This window comes from Catharus ustulatus, chromosome 17 (genome assembly GCF_009819885.2).
Source record: "Catharus ustulatus isolate bCatUst1 chromosome 17, bCatUst1.pri.v2, whole genome shotgun sequence".
NCBI lineage: Eukaryota > Metazoa > Chordata > Aves > Passeriformes > Turdidae > Catharus > Catharus ustulatus.
The window spans coordinates 9,007,494-9,026,283 of NC_046237.1; the positions used below are offsets into that span (position 1 = coordinate 9,007,494).

General features: G+C 55.3%; 2 protein-coding genes across 2 annotated transcripts in view; both read left to right on the plus strand.

The window, feature by feature from the left end:
* Positions 1 to 225: 225 nt before the first annotated feature.
* On the plus strand, positions 226 to 5,057 carry R3HDML (R3H domain containing like). The gene is made up of 6 exons (XM_033075109.1): positions 226 to 329; positions 967 to 1,318; positions 2,507 to 2,625; positions 3,119 to 3,251; positions 4,283 to 4,398; positions 4,496 to 5,057. Exons 2-6 carry the CDS (start codon positions 1,058 to 1,060, stop codon positions 4,626 to 4,628), a joined length of 762 nt encoding a protein of 253 aa, XP_032931000.1. The 5' UTR covers positions 226 to 329; positions 967 to 1,057; the 3' UTR covers positions 4,629 to 5,057.
* Positions 5,058 to 6,554: 1,497 nt separating this feature from the next.
* Positions 6,555 to 18,790, plus strand: part of HNF4A (hepatocyte nuclear factor 4 alpha) — a 34,339-nt gene continuing 22,103 nt past the window's right edge. Inside the window, exon 1 of the mRNA XM_033074965.1 lies at positions 6,555 to 6,757. Coding sequence (XP_032930856.1) covers positions 6,709 to 6,757 — 49 coding nt within the window. The 5' untranslated portion in view covers positions 6,555 to 6,708. The remainder of the gene's footprint in view (positions 6,758 to 18,790) is intronic.

Genomic DNA, 18,790 nt, shown 5'->3' on the forward strand with positions numbered 1-18,790 from the left:
ACGAGCAGCGCAGAGCTGACTTTGGGAACAAATCCCCATCCCCTGTGCCCACCGAGCCGTGCCCTGCCCGCTCCCCCCGGCCCCGCGCGGGGCTCCGTGTGCCTGCGTGAGCCTGTGTGCGCGGAGGCATTCACCAGCCTATAAATCTCCTGGCACGGCTCTTTCCAAACTTCAGGACGTTCCTCGGGGGAAGAGTTAAGATGCAGCGAGTGCGTCAGCGGCCGCAGCGGGCTGCCCGCCGGGGCTGAGCTCGCTCCCGCATTGCCCCAGCACGTTGTGTTGGTGTCCGCAGGTCAAGCCCGGCGCCGCCGCTCCGCTCAGCGCTCACGGTACGTGCTCCGAACATCCTCCCGCCGCTCGGGAAGGGCTGCCAGGGATGCTAGGAGGTGTATCGGCTGATGGATGAGGGGATAGTCCAGCCTTTTCTCTTTTTTTTTTCTTTTTTTAAATAAAATACTCTGCTTTTGCAGCGGCTGTTTTTTTCTTTTCCCGAGATAAAAGAGTCGTTAGGATTTCTCCACAATGCTTTTAAGTCTTGCAGTGCGTTTCTTTATCTGTGTGAGATTTGTGTTTGTGCTGGGGATATATTCAGCAACCCAAACTTGTGGGAAGTTACAGGGCAGGCAGCTGAAGTGACTCTCAGCATACTCCTAACGACACCCCGTGCCACAGGTATGTGCCACAAGTGAACAAATGGGGGAGACTTTCTACTGATTTTGTCTTCTTTTAAAACAAACAAGAAAACTGATTCCCCAGGCATCTCCCTGACAGTTCTGGGGAATTTACTCTGATAAATAAGATCATTAAAGATATTAATTTGAAATATTACTATTTTTAATAGGGAAAAGCTGCTATTATTAATAGGAGGGAAAAAAGGAAGAAAATTTGTGAATTTGGGATTGAGGGAAGTGCTGCTTGCATGGTGTTTGCAATCCTGAGTGGTGCCTGTGCTGTTTTCTCTCCTAGACCTGCACACCAGCAGCAGGGACCAGCAATCCCCCTTGTCCTTGTTTAACTCCACTCAGGAGCAGAAATCTGCCGGCTGATCCCAGCGGGCATGGCTGTGCTCCACTTGCACCTGTACCTCTCGGCCCTGGGCTGCTGGGTGACACAGCTGTCCAGCTCCTTGCTGCTGCCCAACGCCACCGAGCTGCTGTCCCCGCCCGGGGGCACGGCCGCGGGGCTGCTCTGGGCCGAGGGGGTCCCGCGGGGCCGGCGGAGGCGACACCTCTCTGCCCACGACATGAGTGTCATCCTGGACTACCACAACCAGGTGCGGGCACAGGTGTCCCCCCCCGCTGCCAACATGGAATATATGGTGAGTTGGGCTATGGCAGGGTTGTTCTGGGTCTGGGTTTGGCTCTGGGTGGGCTCAAGGGGCTCAGCTCTGCCTAGCAGGGATGTCAGGGTGCTGGGTGGATTCCTGGCTGAACACTGCCCTGGGGGACTTTTTGTGTGCCAGGGGCTGAGCAGACCCATGCAGCCTCTGTGCAGGTGGAATTGAGTCCCATTTCCCCATGAGGGCAGATTTAGGATCTGTGGGCCTGTGTCTGGGACATCTGGGAGGTGGCTACAAGCATGAAAAGCTCAGGTCCCAACCCAAAGCCCGGGCAGGAGCCTCTCCCCTGATTGCACCTGTGATGGATGATCCCATCACAATCTCCAGGGTCCCTTTTGAATGTTCCAAGTGGTACCAGCTCCCATGAGCTGAGGAGAGGAAGCACAGCCTGTCAGGTTGGGTGACTCCAGATGAGGCTCACCCTGGGCAGAGTTTTTCCCAGGTTCTGTCCACCCTGCTTGGAGATCCTAACCCAGCCCTAAAGTTCCTCCAAGAGGACAGGGTGGGACCCTTAGGGCAGGAGGTGCCACATGCTGCCCTGCTCCCAGGAAGGGGCCAGAGCTGAGGGAGCAGCTGGGTGGTCCCTGGCTGCAGTCTGGGAGAAGCACACAGCAGCCCAGCTTGCTGGGTACCAGAGCAGGTCAGACATGCCCGGGAGCATCCTGCACTGCTTCTTGCTTGGCCTAAATTCCTGCCTTCCAAAATAACTCACACAGGCATCTCCCCAGAGGCGTTCAGGATGGGTGAGGGAGCTTTAAATAATACATGAAGGAAGCAGCTGTGCTCACCGGTCAGGCTGTGGCCAGGGCTGCACTGAGGGCTGGGACAGCTGTGAGCTGAGCAGCAGCACAGGGCTGCAGGGTTTCACCCCTGTACTCAGCTCCACCTTGAGCAGGAGCTCATTCCTGGAGGGAATCACACACACAGCATCCCTGCTCTGCTCTGTTGTGTGTCCAGGAGCTGTGGTGGCAGCTGGGGAGGTCCATTGCTCCTGGACATGCTGCTGTGCTTCCTTCCCCTGGGCTTTTCTAGCCTGCTGCATGAGCCATACTTTTTGGACACTCATGGGTGCTCATAAAGCTCCCACAGCACAAAGGAGCAGGTTCCTCCTCTTCCCTCCTCTGGGAAGCCAACACTCCTGCCTGCCCTCTTCCTTTCCGTGGCCAGGTGTGGGATGAGCGGCTGGCCAGGGCAGCGGAGGCGTGGGCTGCGCGCTGCCTGTGGGACCACGGCCCCCCCGAGCTGATGAAGTACGTGGGACAGAACCTCTCCATCCAATCGGGCAGGTGAGTGCCCCACGGGCAGACTGAGCTCCTGGGAAACCCCCACACCCCACAGTGCTGGAGGAGGAGCAGCAGCAGCCCCTCAGTCATTGAGCATTGCACAGGAGTGAGACAGAGCTGAGACATCAAGGACCCCGGGGTGGAGGAGGGGGGCCCAGCTCTTGCAGATGGGTAAATACAGGAAAGCAGAGGTGCCTGATACTCCTTTGGGAAGTATGCCATTACTCCCCTCTCTGCCAGGCACATGGACCAGGGGGTATGGGTCCTGGATCTCCTCCACGTGGCTGAGTGCTCAGGTGTCTCTGGTCCTCTGGCCTCCAGCACAAATGGGCTTGGCACAAGGATGCCATTACCCCTTTTTCCCAGGAATGCCTGTTCCCAAGAGGCCCTGGCTCCAAACCACTTCTCCCCTCCACTTCCTCAGTGTGGATCTTCCCCTTCCTTTCCTTCACCATGACCTCTGGTGTGGATCCAGCTCACCTGTAGCATGTTGCAGGTACCGCTCTGTCATGGACATGGTGAAATCCTGGCACCAGGAGAAGCAGCACTACTCCTTCCCCCACCCCCGCGAGTGCAACCCCCGCTGCCCCTCCAAATGCAGCGGCTCTGTCTGCAGCCACTACACACAGGTGAGCACTGCAGCTCCCAGGATCCGGGGGCAAAGGGGGCCTTGTGCAGCTCACAGCTCTTCTCCTGATCCAGGATCAAACCCTGGCAGCTGCCAGCTTCAGATCAGGAGCAGTCCTGGCAGTGGCACTGTGTCTGCTGGAGCGATGCCAGTGGTGCTCTCCCACCCTGGGCATTCCAGCCCAGGAAGGTCCCTGGAGGAGCAGCTGGGACCTTCTGAACAGTTGGCAAGGAGGTTTCCATTTTTTAAAAAGCTTTTTCCCCCGCTTTGGCCCTTCTCTTCTCGTTGAACCTCTGGAAACTTAAAGGTGGTGAAGAGAGAAAAAAATGCTTTGTACTTTTGCCAAGCATGAATCCTTTTGTCTGTGATGGAACAGCTTCACAGCACCCAGCTGTTTCTGGCTCCCTGGGAATGCAGCCCCTTCAGTCCCTGGCACATCCCCACACAGCCTGGCCAGCACAAGGTGGAAAACTCCTCTGTTTCTCTGCCTGGCAGCAGAGCTGTGCCAGCCACTAATTACCTCTTCTTCATGGCTCCAGCCTTTACCTGAGCATCTGCATCTCCATGGGGCTCATCCATGGAAACACTCAGGGATGCTCTTGGTTGCAAAAGGGCAATATTCACATTTTATGGAAGAGATTTAACCTGTAGGGGCTTTAGGAGGAGCTTTTTGTCTTTGCTTGACCTCCCTGTGTGCAGGGTAAGCTGCTGGCCATGATTCAGTGCGAGGTTTAGGAGGTAATTTGGGTAAATTGGAGCAGTGACCCAGACTCTGCTGCTCATGGATGTGAGCTTGGCAAGGCAATGCTGTGCAGGGCAATGCAGGTTTCAGGTAGGAGAGGGAGAGCAAAACATCACCCTCTGGTAACAAAGCACTACCTGTAATGGGACAGCATCCAGGCAAAGAGATTGGGACAGCTGGGATGTGATTCCCTGGTGGGACAGAGCCCTGCACTGGCATCGTGGGGCTATCAGCTGTGTGATGTCTGGGTGGATGGACACCAACAGTGTCTGTTCTCTGTCCTGGCACAGATGGTGTGGGCAACCTCCAGCCGCCTGGGCTGTGCCCTGGGCACCTGTGCCAACGTGCGGGTGTGGGGCAGCACGTGGCGCCACGCCATCCTCCTGGTCTGCAACTACGCCATCAAGTAAGTGACTGGGGAGAGCCCCCCGTGCCATCCTCCCTCCCCACACCACTGTCAGCAGCTGAAGATGCTCAGAGGTGATGCCCTCCTCTCTTTTTAGGGGAAACTGGCTGGGTGAAGCACCCTACAAGGTCGGGCGGCCGTGCTCAGCCTGCCCCCCCTCCTACGGCGGGGGCTGCTCCAACAACATGTGCTTCACCGGAGTCAAATCCAACCAAGTCAGCTGGTTCTAGGGCTGCAGGAACCCCAGGAGGAGCCCCGGGAATGGAGATGGGGTGAACAAGAATTATTTATAACACTGACCCCCTGGCAGCCTGGCTGTCCAACCTGCTTCATCCCTAATGCCACGTAGGAAAATGCTTTTCTAACACACCTCTCCGGCAGTGTTGTCTGGCTGCTTCCCACTTTTCGGAACTAGGGACGGTTCAGGTCCCTATTTTGTGAAACAGGGATGGTTTAGGGGTGCATGGAGGGAGTGGGGCTGGCTGGCATGGTCCCTGCTCTGCACACTCGGGGGCTTTCCCCACTGCCCCCAGGTGCTAAGGCAGAGGCTGGTGGAAGTGAACACCAAGATGTTCCCCTCGTGCTGAGCAGCTGGGTAAGTGGGGAGCCCTGAGCACGCTCCTGCTTCACAGCAGCCCCTCTGACCATGGGGCCCCAGCTCTGAGCCCCCAAATAAAGCAGCCTGGAGACCCTCATGCTTGTGTTGGTTCTCCCTCACTCGCAGCCTCAAGCCTCGGGGTGACACCGAGCCAGTGCCTGTGCTCTGGTTTTGGGGGTAAGCAGCAAAGGGGCTGCAGAAGCCCTCGGTGGGGCCACGGGCTATGGGCACAGGAGATGCCTGGGCGCTTTGCTCCATCGTGTGGGAGAAGCCAGCACTGCTGGGACACGGGGTGATGATGACGCTGAAGTGCCACAAACTCCCGTCCAGGCTGTCCCAGACCATCCCACTGATCTACCTCGTCCCCAGTGCCACTGAGCACCCCATTATTCACATCCCCTCCCTCCCTAGAACGTCTCAGCACTCAGAAAACTCAGAGATTCCTGAATTACAAGTCCCTGGATTTGAGCATCCAGCTGTGTATTCCTGTGCTGCAGCCTCTGCATCCAGCAGCACTCTCCTCACTGCTCCCTTGGGATGTGCTTTTCCATTCAGAGGAGCAGATATCCTTTATTTTACCCTCTCAGGACTGCAGGGTTTCAATAGCTGAGGTGTTGGAGGGATCCTGAGACTTGCAAAGTCCCTGTGCTCCTCCAGCCTGGTCTCTTCCTGAGATGTACAGGAGATATGGAAGGCTCTGTGCTGATGGATAAGAATTTTTTCAGCTCTGGATTCCTCATGTACTTGGTGTCCTCTCAGCAACACTTCTTGCCCATGGCCCTGCTGGCCTCAGCCCAGCCCCTGGCAGTCTGGACTGCTCCTGTCATGGGCCCCCAGTGGCACAGGGGCTGCCACAGCCTCATGGGGAGGTTGGGGAGCCCATCTGCACACCTGGCACTGTGAGCTCCTGGACACAGCAGTCCCAGGGGGAGCACAGATGAACATAAGTGGCTGAGGCACCTTGTGAGTACCCTTGATTTGGGGAGCAGAGAGAGACAGGGAGGAGCTGCAAGCACCCTGTGCCCAGTCCTGTGCTCAGGGTATCACCCTGCATCCCACCACAGCATCCCCACAGCTCCCCATCCCCAAGCAACCTCTCTGGTTTGGCACCAGGGGGACAATTCCTGACTCATGGCCTGGGACATTCTGTCTCACCAGGCTCTGCTCTGCCCTTGCCAGTCCCCACACTTGTCCCACAGCCCCTGGCCCCCCATGCTGTGTTTGCCCTTCGCTGGATACAGGCTCAGACCTGGTTTTCCCATCTTGGGTGGGTGATGGCACAAAATCTGGCAGCACCTGGAGCAGAGCTGGATCCTCCCCGACTCCCTGTGGCCAGGGGTGAACCCCAGCCCAGCGGCTGCCCCAGCCTTGACACCATCTGGAAGCGGGAGCCCCAAAAGAGTCCAGTAAAAGCCGTGTTTGAGTTTCTAGCTTGGCAGCAGTTACTATAGCTACAGCAACGGCACCTTGCAGATTGGTTTCCATAAGAGCTTGGTTACTATTTAACATCTCCACCCACATTAGCCCTGATTAAGCGAATCAATAAGATAACAGGAGAGGCAGGTTTCCTCGCCCTGCCTCTCCGCGCTCCCTCCTGCCTTCACCTAGTTCCTTAGTGAGAGACATTTTTATTTATTTATTTAGATTTCTTTTTGATTCCTCTACTTCCTCTGGTTTTCGCCCCAAGTCCCCATAGCAGTAGCCGGCGAGACATGGTCAATGTAAGCACCCAGCTAAGCGCTAAGATGGAGGCTCCATATGGTGAGTACAGCGTTCCCATCGCCCGCGCTGCCGGCCTGGCGTCGCTCGCGGGAGCCCTGCCGTGCTCAGCCACCTGCCAAGGCTGGACATGGAGGCAGGAGAAGGGTTCTGCTTGATTTTGCTGTGATGTCAATCCTCTGTGTGTGTTTTCTCTCTTTCACTCTGCTTGACCCAAAGAGGAAGGCACGTGCCCGAGGGAGCAGAGCGGCCCCACGTGCTGGCAGAGGGGCTGCTGCTGCTGCTGGGCTCGCAGCACGAGTGGCAGCACTTTAGAGGAGGTGAAGTGCTGCCCCAGGACACACAGCCAGCCCCCATGCACAGCCTGCAGGCTGCCCATGGCATGCCCGGGCTGAGAGTGGGCACAGTGGGCGCCTGCCAGCGCCGTGCTCCTGCTGGTGTTATGGCTGGGCAGGATTCCCAGCAGGGACTGCAGTGCCTGCACAAGCAGCAGCCTCCAGCCTGTGTGGGGCACAGCATCAGGTGGCACAGTGCTGCCTGGGCACCTGGCCACAGCGAGATGCCTGCCAGGCCCGTCTGTGTCCGTGCTCCTGGTGTGGCACAGCGGGCACCAGCCTGGAGCAGCCCCGTGTTGTTCTCCTTGGCTGTGCCAGATGCCAACTGCCAACCAATGCACGTGGGCCCACGGGTGCAGGTGCCCCTGCCCAGGCTGACATCAGCCCGTGGTTATCCTCAGGACGGGTCAGCTGTGCTGTGCTGCAGCATCCCCACACAGCTGCTTTGGTCCCGTGTGTTCTGGGAACCCCGGTTCCCTGGGCACGGCCAGGCTGTGCAGTGAGGTCCCAGCAGTTGAGCTCTCACAGTTATGAGGTTCTTCATCTCGTGGCTCTCCATCAGATCCTCATGGCTCTCCAGCACTCTCAAGGGCTCTCCATCGTGGGACTCTCCATCATACTACTTTGCCTTTCCTCACTCTATTTTTCATTTCCTGCTCCTCTTCTCTTTTACAAGCCTGCAGCCCCAGCCCAGCCCACCTTCCAGGTACTATGGGTACAAACCCAGGTCCCAGGAGGGCTTGTGGTACTCCCAGGCTACCTTCTTGCACTTTGCTCATGGCCTCTTTGGATGGTTGCTTCCCTTGATCCAGGCTCCCTGGCTGTCACCTCCAGCCCTAATTCTCCTCTGCTGTGGCATTCATGCTGCCTTGTGCCTCCTTGTCCCAGCCCCCCAGCACTTTAGTACCCTGCAGATCACTTTATTTCACATCACCCCATGGTGAGCCATGGCCAGACACAGGGCATGTCAGCATATGGCAATGGAAATGTGTAGGAATTGTACAGGATCTGCTGTAGTGTCACTGGGCTGGGCTGGAGCAGCTGTTGTGATTAAGCACTTGTGGAATGCTGAGTTTTAGCCTGCTTTTATCAGGTTGCTCATTTGTGCATCCCCAGCCCGCAGGAGCGAGGACTCTGGAGGGGCTCTGTTCACTCCTGGCTCCGAGCTGCAGGAGCCAGCAGCAGGAAAATGCCCAGAAAACTGCCCAGGTTTTGGTCTGTTTAGTGCAGGTTGTGTCTCTGTGTCCAGCTGGTGCTGCTTGGACAAAGTGCAAGGAGCCATGTGATGAAGGACACGTGTGAGCTGGTGAAACGAAGGACTGATGTCTGAGATGTGCACAGGGTCAGATCCCAGAGCGAGAACTGGCCCAGGAGGAGCCAGTGCTGAGCATCCTGCAGGCTGAAGCCCCTGCTGCTGGTGGGAGATGGCTCCTGACCCACCCAGCTCACAGGGACCGACTTGCACCTCGTTTGCAGGAGAAAGGGAGGTTCAAGGGATGTTCCCATCAGCCTGGGAGACCTGGTGGTGCAGGGTGTCCAGGCCTGGCCACCCACATCCAGGGTGCCTGCATCCAGCTTTGCCCCAGGGTGCAAAGCCAACCTAATTTCTGCAGTGAGCAGCCGGCTTTGCCTGACACATGCAACACGAGGAGCTGAACAAGGTCTTTAATCACTTAGGATGAAGTTATTCTGCCCACTTGCAGCTGACTCTAATGTGAGCAGCCACTTGCCAACTCTGGCACTTCAGTGACCTTAAACACAGGCAGGTAAACATTTCTGACAGTAATTTTCTCCTGATTTTTTAAATATTTATTTTTATTAATTATTATTTTTAAAGTTGTTTTTGTTTTAATTTTTCAGTCTGAGAGTCAGTAACCGAGCCACGTGCTAAGCTTGGGCAAGTGCAGGCAGAGCCAGGTGCTGTGGGGTGGATGGGGAGGAATCACTGCCCGTCCCACCTGTGGCTGCTCTCCCCATCTGCTCCCGTGGCCGAACAAAAGCAGGCTCTGGTTGACACACTGCAAGCCTGGGGCCAGGCAAGGGGGAGAGAGGAATAATAGGAATAAAAAAGCAAGATGGGCCTCCCAGACTACAGTGAGAGGAAACTCAGAGTGTTGGCAAAAGGAGGGGAGTCCTCATAAATAAAACAGGTGGAAGAGTTATCCAAATAGAGGTGAGGAAGGGCTGGTGGGATGGGGGACTGGGCAGTGCCTGGCTGCCACAGCAGCTCTGTAGGGTTGGGCTGGGGCTGGGCAGCAGAGTGGGCACAGCAGCCAGGATGCACCATCCTGCAGATGGCAAAGTGGTGACCAAACCCTTCCCAGGGAAGTTTATTCCCTTGCGGAGCAGTGGGGGAGCTCACACAGCAGTGGTGATGCTGAGCCCCAGCCATGCCCACAGTGATGCCCCTGCAGCCAGCAGCTCCAGCCCTCAGCAGGACAGGCCATGGAGCTGCCATGCCTGATGGGGACACATCAGGGTCCTCCAGAGGAGCCTTCAGCCTTGGAGAAGGTCACAGAGTTATTTTCAGTTTATTTTGATAGATGGAAAGATTTTTCTGAATTTCCCTTCTCCATCCCTTTTAGGAGCTTCAGGATTTCAGCATCCCACTGAAGTCAGGGATACATTCTCATGGGGAAGCTTGGCACTGGCATTCAGCCTTGGCACAGTGAGCAGGTCTGGCCTCTCTTGGCAGTGGTGGCATCAGTAGGAGCATCCCCCACTGCAGTTACTGCAACCCTCCCCATCCATCCCTGCCCCAGACTGTCACCAGCATCTTCCCTAAACAACACCCTGGGGGCACTTGTTTCCCTCCCATCAGACCTGTGCCTTGTGTCAAGCACTTGGAGGATGCCCTGGCAGGCAGTGACAAAGCTGGCTTGTCCCTGCACTCCAGGTGGGTCCCTGGAGGAGAAGGGAGTGATGCTGGAGGCACATTCAAAATCCTCACCAGCACCTGCTGAGGACAGGCTGTGATCTGGAAAGGGCTCCACTGGTGCTAAATCCCTGCAGGAAGCTGCAAATAGGTGTGTGAGAAGGTGAAGGATAGAGAGGGGCCAAGGGGAACATCTCCTGGGCAGTGAGGAAGGGATGAGCCCTTGATCCACCTTTATCCTCCCATGGAGACTTGGGCACAATTTGGGCAATTGGTCTCAATCCCAGTGCAGGCAGCACCACTCCTTCATATTTTGGATCTTCTCAGAGCTGGGGATCCCCAGGGCTGGTGGTTACAGCAGGACCAGCACATGGTCAGGGCTGGCCCTGAACAGTAAAGCAGCTTTGGAAAACAGCTGAAAAATGTGAGACGTCACTGCTGCTCAGGAGCTCTGGTCAGATGTGGGAATAGTTTCAACTGAGGAACATAAGAAGGGGCCAATTTTCTGAGTATTTTAAATTTTCACTGCCAAATGCATCGAATTTTTTACAGGTTTCCTCTAGATATGACCTGAACTGAGCTTTACCTCCTCAGCTGCTCATGTCAGCTGCTCTTTAATTCCTCTGTTTACTCCTTGTTCTTTGTGTCCATGACCTGGCAGCCATCAGGGACTGAAGGGTCTTAGGACACCTGGCACAGCCCCCTTCCTTGTCCCCACTCTGGCCATCCCTGCTGGATGTTGGGGTGGCTGTAACACTGGTGCTGGCAAGGTCAGCACTTTCAGTGCCTGAGCAGGGTACTGCTGCAGCCAGGAATAAGCACAGGTATTTGCTGGGATGCAAAAGGGACAATCACTGTGTTAGCAATTTGGCCTGGTGCTGGTGCTTGGTGAAGGTTTCCTTGGGGAAGAGCTGGGGATGCTGCTCAGTGTCACAGGGTGTCTGCACTTACCCACAGGGCTGTGACTTCTCCCACCTCATTCCAGCCATTTATTGGGCCATCAGCACACCCTCAACTTTGGCTTTGCTTGAAACACAATGGTATTTTTATAGGGGGATTGAGCCCAGAGGGCTGCTGTCAGCAGGAAACGAGCTCCAGCTCTGGAAGGTGAGCAACAAGTGGCTCAGGAGGGCTTGTGGAGTGTCTGAGAGATGTTCTGAGCTCAGCAGGGCAGGTGTAGGTCTGCCAGTCATACTCAGTCATCTGCTGACGTTTCCTAAATGGAATTAAAAAGTGTTTACTTACCCTGAGTGCAAAGGGGTGGTGAGTGATGGTGGTCCCACAGACAGCAAGGGCTGTGTGAGCTTCTTTTACATACAGCACTATTTACAGCAGGACCAGGGCCAGCACTGGGGGACAGGGCAGCACAGGGCAGAGCCAAGGGATACATCAGGGGATGTCTGCAAATATCTCTGCCAGCAGGTTTGGGGTTAGAACAGGGCAAAGACTGTAAAAAAACATCCATGACTGTTTGTGTTCAGGCTCCTTCTCTGTTTGCTTTCCTCAAATATTCAAGCAAACAAGGTTCCTGGCAGAAATGTATGTGGAAATGGCAAATGTTGCAGAATTTTCACGGAAGGCGAATTTCAAGGTAGAGGTTGTATGGTGAACCTGGGGCTGAGGGCTCTGCTCTCCTGTCCTGGGCAGAGGCACCAGGGCCTCTGAGCAAAGCTGGGTCCCAGCAGCAATTACTCCCAGGAACAGCTCCTGTCTAAGCTTCAGCCTGAGCATCAACAGAGATTACTCAGCAAATCACTTCAGGAAATACATGTCTCAAAAAATAAAGGTAGGCTCAGGATGCTGCACCAAAGGCGTGGGAGGAGCAGCTCATGCAGAGCAAGTGGCTGTGAAAATGCACCAGCAGTCAAGGAGCAAACAGACCCTGGCTCAGCAAGGCTGGACCAGACTTTCTGTCCCAAAATCCTGCAGTCACCAGAGGGATTCCAGCTGCATCCCCACAGTAATGGAGCTTTGGTGCTGAGAGACAGATGGGGACCATCACTGTGAGCTCCCTCTGAGCCTCCAGCACCAAGGTGTCCCTGGGGGCACAACTGCTGCTGGGAAGAGGATTGGAGGTGGGGAGTGGGTGATGGTGTGTGCCTCCATCACAGGTGACCAGGCACAGCCCATTTCCTCTGATGATGCTCTGGGAGCATCTTCTCCTCTGCACATCCAAGTTGGTTTGACAGCCTGGTTTTCATCACAGCCCTACAGAGCTCAGACCTTGCTCACTCCAGACTTTCCAGGGCAGAACCTTCCCTGCAGCTTTGCTCGTCCATCTGTCAGGGTGGGTGGCTCATCTCCTGTCACTGAGCTCAGGGAACCCAAACTCCCCAACCAGTGGTGGGGACCAGCAGCCACCTTTCACCTGCCTCTGCACCAGAAACCCATCCCAGCCATGGGTGTGTGCAAGATTTTATAGGTGATAAACCCTGGGAAAGTGAGAAACACAAGGAGAGACTCACACTCAGTTCCTGGCATGGCCCAACGCTCTGGTTAGGAGAGCCAATGTCAACAGATCGACCCAAAGGAAGGAGCAAAACCAAATACATGGGCACTTCTCAGAACAAGAGCTGTAAAACCTGCACAAACCTGAACAAGTGCCACAACACCAGTTTATATGGTCAGAATCAACAGTTGAGCCCACTCAAGATGTTTGCCGACACACAAACGACAGCCACGGCGCTGGGTTTATGGCCCTGTGCCCTTCATGGAGGCAGAGCCCAGCTCCTGCTGCCACCCTCAGCCACTCCTCTGCCTCCCTGCTCCCAAGGGATGCTGATCATTTTGCCACCCTTGATACCCCATGGTAAGAGGCTGCAGCATTCCAGGCTCCCTGGTTTCCATCCAGCTGGACAATGCCTGCATCCCGTCTGGAGGTGGGATGGCAGCATCACCCCAGCACCCTGGTAAGAAGCAGCAGCTCAGCATGGGAAGAGGATTCACTGGTGCTAACACCTCCCAAGGAATCTCCATGGGCTGTGGGGCCGGGCATGGTGTCAGGGCAGCATGGGTGTAAAATAACAGCAACTGCTGCAGGTCCCCACACAGCTCAGGGGCCTCTCACCTGCAGTCACTGCAGCTTGAGCACGTCCTGTGCCTCAGGTGGAGCTGGCCCAGCAGGGAAGAACGGACAGAGCACTGATGGATGCCTGAGGGAAGCAGCTCACACAGAGCTTAGTGCTGGCAGGCCAAAGGCAGCAACAGGACATGAAGAGTGGAGTAAGGAGGCAGGGGGGACAAAGGGACAAAGAGCCCTGCTTCAGAGCCACAGCCCTCCCCTGCCCAGAGTCTGCTGCCACCAAGGTGGTGGGACACAGGTGGTGGAAGCAGAGCCAAGTGCTGCCTGTGGCTCATCCATGGGTGTGTGCCTGCAGACTGCCATTGTCTGGGAGAGACGTCTGTTGACTTGGGTGTGTTTCCTGTTACAGCCACTAAAACCTGTGTGGCAACACAGGGGTGCAGGGAGGTGTCATGGGGTTACACACAGTTCAGTGCCAGCCCTGCCCTTGATGCTGCTCCCTGCTCCACATGGGAATGTTGGGCATCAGCCCCTGCTGCCAGCACACCCCTCCCTGGGCACAGAGCTGCTGCTCACTCCCTATTCCTGACCCACCAGGAGCATTCTGGAAGTTGCTGACTGTGGGCACTCCAGGTATAGGTCAGGCAGGGCTGAGTGGAAGCAGAAGCTTGTGGAAACTGGACAAGAATGGTTTAGGAATGCTTTTGCTCCATTAGACTGGTTCCTTCAAGGTGGTGCTTGGGGCCCAGTGTCTGGAGGCAGGAATGAGCTCTCTTCTCCTGGGCACAGCAAAAGCAGAGGTGGGCTTGGCAGGAAGAGAGTCATCTGAGGACGAAGGGAAATGCAGGAGAATGGGTGTTTCAGATGGGTTTGTCGCTGAGTTATTCTTCTGGACACAGAGGCTGATGAAATCTGGCCCCAGTCAGGTGACAGCCGTGCAGCCCAAGGCTGAATTCAGAGGTGCCCAGGTCTCCCTTTCAGCAATTCAGTCACTCAGTGCCTGTGAAACCCTAGTGAAGTGCCACTCTATTCCCTCACAGATTTCTCTCTTCCATTATAAACAGGGCCACACTTGCCAGAACACATTTCCTGAAGTGGAGAAAACTCTGGGTGCTCAGCAGCCTCCCTGCTCCCCTCCGGACTGAGCCATCCTCTGATGTTAGCTGGGAGGGGAGACCAAGGTTGCTGCTCAAGGATATGGTGTTCTGGCTATTTATATAGAAACACTTTAAAGCAAAAGCAGTCAGCTTCTCCCTGAGGAGCCGGACCCACCCTGCTGTTAGACACACCCAGGCACATTTTCTGGATCTACCTCCGGGGCTGCACATGTGGTCAGGTCCCCCCTGTCCTGAAGAAGCCCAGAGAGCAGGGTGAGGGACCTCAGAAAGGTGGCCCAGAGAGCAGCGGGCAGTGCTGTGGGCACTGCCAGCAGGGCACAGACCCAGAGCCACCTTAGAATTTTCCTCCGGGTAGTGGCCAGAACCCTTTAAAACCTGCGGCTCTGCGGCACAAACTCCTGCTCCCCATCAAATCTCATTGTGACCAGCATTAAGGGATTAGCCTGTCCTGCCTCTGCGCCACAAGAGCTCCTGGGCATGGCTCGTGCCCCGCTGCCCGCGGGGGGCTCGCCGGCTGCACGGCCCCGGCCAGGGGCCAGACTCCCCTAGCTCTGCCCACGGAGCTGAGCGCCCCTGGAAGATGAATGGCAGCAGATACGACCTGTTCCAGGAAACACCAGGTACCCCCCTGCTCCCCCAGCACTCGCAGCAGGGAGAGAAGCAGCTGCATAACCAGAGCTGCAGAGTTTATGTGAATGAAGGGCATTGACAGGGCCATAAGTGTGGGTTTGGAGCTGCCAAAATATCCTTATTCCCACTGGTATTGCTGGTCCCCAGGGGCTGGGACCCCCATGTCTCTGGTTTCTGTTTTGCTTTGTGCAGGGTGAACATACCAGGTTGTGGGTGGTGATGGCTCATGTCCCCAAGCTGGTTCTGGGGCTCAAGAGAGAGCTACCCCAGCATGGGCAGCATGGTGGGTGCTGTGACTCCTGGGGGAAGGGCTGGTAGAGTCAGGCTGGCATCCCATGGACACCCCAGTGATTGCCTGTGCTGTCTGGGAAATGACTCAGTCATTTTTCATTCTCAGGCCAGTTCCCAGTGCCTGGCATTACTGCCCCAGGCTGCAGCCTCAGCTGTCCTGGGGACAGATCCTGCCACTCACAGCACAGCCCCTGCTCCTGAGCCAGATCTGCAGCGGGACTTCCCAGCCCTCATAATGAAAGCTTAGAAGTAACTAAGAGAAAAACACTTCCAGTGCAAACTTTACTGGTTGCAGAGTCCTTACCAGAAAGGTTTTTAGGGTTCCCCTCTGTGGCCCCCTCCAGCCAGCTCTGTGCTCAGCCCCTGGGCCCCAGCACCCACGGGGACCTCGGTGTGGATTAATCCAGGAGGCTGGGTTAGGATGCACCAAACATGTCCAAGCTCCTGCAGACCACCGCCAGCACCGTGAGGAACCTGGACATGTTAGTGCTTCCTGAGCCCTGGACCCCTGTGCCTCACAGAACCTCATCCCCAAAACACCCCAGCAGCCTCCATTCCACCCCAGGACTCAGCAAAAACTGAGCTGCTCCTCTTGCTTGAGCAATTCCTCCCAAGCAGGGCTGGTGCTGGTGCTGAGTTCAGCCTGCACCCCCTGTCACCATCCCCAGTGGGGAGTCACAAGGTGGGGGCTGCTCCCAGCAGTACCTGCACCCTTTATCAGCTGCCAATTGATTTAGTTCATGAAAGTTCATGGCTTCAGCGTCCCATGGTACGTTTACTAGAAGTAGTTCATTTCCTCAAATGATGTAGTTTATGATCATAATATACTTTAATTTCTTTATGATACAAGAGGCCAATGGCACCGGGACTTGCAGGAATGTGAAGGGACAAACAAGAGTGTTATCCAGTGCTGCAGACCTGGGTGGAATACTCACAGGCTGATTAGCAGTTTCCCATGTTTGTGAGCTGGGAGCCAGGCACTTGGCCCTGCAGTGTCCTGGCCATGGGTTTCTGGAGCTGGAGGGATGTGTGATCCCCTGCCCTTGCTGGCTCCTGTGCAACAAACCTTGCATGCAGAAGGCTCCCATGTTCCCATACCTTGCTTTTCCTGTGTTTTTGTTTCTCTGGCAGTGGACAGGAGGGCTGTGTCAACAGGAGGGTGTGTGGTGGGTGTGCAGCTGCTGTGGACATGGAGTTCCTGAGTGTTGTCTGGTTCTCACTCACCCCTTGCTGGGCTCTGGTGATTGAGGACACTGTGGACACCACAGGTTATTCAGGCACTCAGCACACTCCTGCAGAGAAAAAGCACTAACTTGTTTCCTTCTATCTCCAGAAGCTATCATCTCCCAAATTTTAACTCACCACCCCTTTGTGGTTTTTCTCCCATGCCCAGCCTACCTTTCCCAGTTCAGACCTGCCAGTGCTCCCACCTGCAGCAGCCTCCCTCCTTCCTTGAGCTTCCTCCCTCAGGCACACACAGCCCTGTCCTGGGGTGCTCCCCCAAGTTCAGCTCCCCAGCTGGGGCTGACTTTGCCAGCCAGCCTGGGGCATGAGGGCAGCTGGAGCTGTTGGGCTCAGGAAGATGCTTTTAGCCCTTGAGATGGCCTTGACTTGGCCTCCTCCAGGGCCACGGGCTCACACTGTCCCTGACACCCTTGCCCTGTTGCAGCTCTCCCTCCACCCCTCTGCAGCACTGCAATCTTCTGCCTTAATTTTGAGGGAGGGCTGATCCCGACAGCCCCAGCAGCCACTGGAGGTCACTTCCAGGCATGGATTGCTGGTGCACCCAGCTTTGCAAAAAATATATTGAAAAAAAAAAAAGTAAAAAAGTAAAATTTGATGTGTAACCACTGTTGATTTTGGCTGTTCTCCTTTACCTATTGCTCCACAGCTGGAACGATTCAGGGGCTGTTTCATGTGTGTATAATGAATGTATAAAGTCAATGAAACATAAAAGCCCTGCAAACAGCTGGCAGGGCTGAAGGGAGACACTCAGTTGCCTGCCTGACTGTGAGCTCAGTAGGGATCCTTTACCTTGGAAGATTCAGGATTATTTCAGGACTCATATCCACCTGCTGAACAAATTCTCCCCAGGTCCAGAGGGGGCTGCTGAGATCCCTGCCACACTAAATGTGTGAGCTGGCGATGCATGGAGAGCAATAGGTGTCTCTTGCTGGCAACAAACCCCCTCTCCAGTGCTGCTGCTTCCCTGAGGCTGCTGCTCCCCCATTTAAATGGGGCTTAAACCCTGGATTTCAGCCAGTGCAGTCAGTGAACCTGCAGCACATGGCAAAGTCAGAGCTTTTCTGGACTTCCTCCCAAATACGCAGGAGAGTGTTCAGCAGGAAAGTGTTTGGGTCTCTCTGGGTCGGGGTTTGGAGGGAGTGCAGTGCTTGTGGTGTAGGGTTTTAAGTGGGGGAGTGGGATCAGTGGTGGGAGCTGTAGCTTGGGCCAAGATGCAGCCTGTGGTGTAGTGGAAGAAGATGAATCTATTTCCCTTCCTCTCCTGGCCCTGGCCTCATTATGTGATTTTATATGGACACAGAGCAGACAGATTTCCAGAGCCCCAGAGCCAGGTGCTGCTTTCAGGGGCTGCAGTGCAGGCAGAGTGATGGCAAATGCACATCAGCAAATGTCCTGGCATTTTCAAGCACAGCCACCCTTCTGGGAACAGCCCACATTTACTGTCCTTGCATAATAACAGCTCCCAGGAGAAATAATAATTACTTCCTCAAGAGTTCAGAGCCCTTGTTGGGCAGGATAATAAACCCCTTTCCAGTCCTGGGATGAAAGGCAAGCACTGTGTTATCACCAGAGCAGGATATGCTGAAATGGTCGGTCTGTCCCCATGTTTGCAGTTCTTTCCCTGCCCCTTCTGCAGAACAGCTATTTATTTTAGCTCCAATAATTGCCTCCAGGCCCAACATCATCCCAGCTTCAGCTGAAATGCACATGTTTCTTTTGGAGAGGAGCTTGGGCAGAGTCTTATACCTTCTTTAAAGTAACTCTTCCCCATGGCCAAAAGCTGCCTCGATTCTCCAAATGGGGATTTTGTGGTCTGGGGACCAGGACAATATTGGTTGGCTTGGCTGCTTTTGGATAACTTTGGACAGAAACAGCCTAAGGTTGCAATGAAGCTGCTGCCTCTGTCACCCTGAGCTGTGCTGGGGAGCCTGGGGTGCCACCACATGTCATATGCTGATCAGTGACAGTGTGTCTGGGGTCTGCTCAGGGATTGTCTGTCCTGGGCACTGCCCCCAGCTCCAAAACAGCAAATCTGCCCCAGCCCCAGCGACAGGCGCTTGTTCCAGCCCTGGGGAAAGTCAATCACCAAGAGTGATTGCTGTTGAACAGGATGATAAAATTGATTGAATCTTCCCCAGGCAAGGTCTAGCACATGGCTGTGCTCTCCTCCTGCCTCTCACTGCTGGATCTTTCTGATCCACCTCCCTGGATGGAGCTGGTGGCTCATTTTCACCTCCACAAAGTGTTTTGCTGGGGCAGGAATATGCAGTGTGCAGCTGGAAAGGGGCAAACACACCCTAAACAACCTCTGCTGAATCATCCATTTTCCTGCAGGCTTCTCACAGCTCCTGGGGACACTCTGGGGAGGGACATGGGAGCAGACCCCCATCTGTGTGTCTGTCATATGAATGCCCAAAGCAGAGGCAAAGATCTCCCCCTGAGCTGGGGGCTTGTGCAGCTGCACTGACCTACAGACCCCAGCCCTAAAAAATTCCTTGGAGCTGCTTATTAACACACTGACAACTCTGCTCTGGAGTCATGGCACGCCAAGGTAGAAGG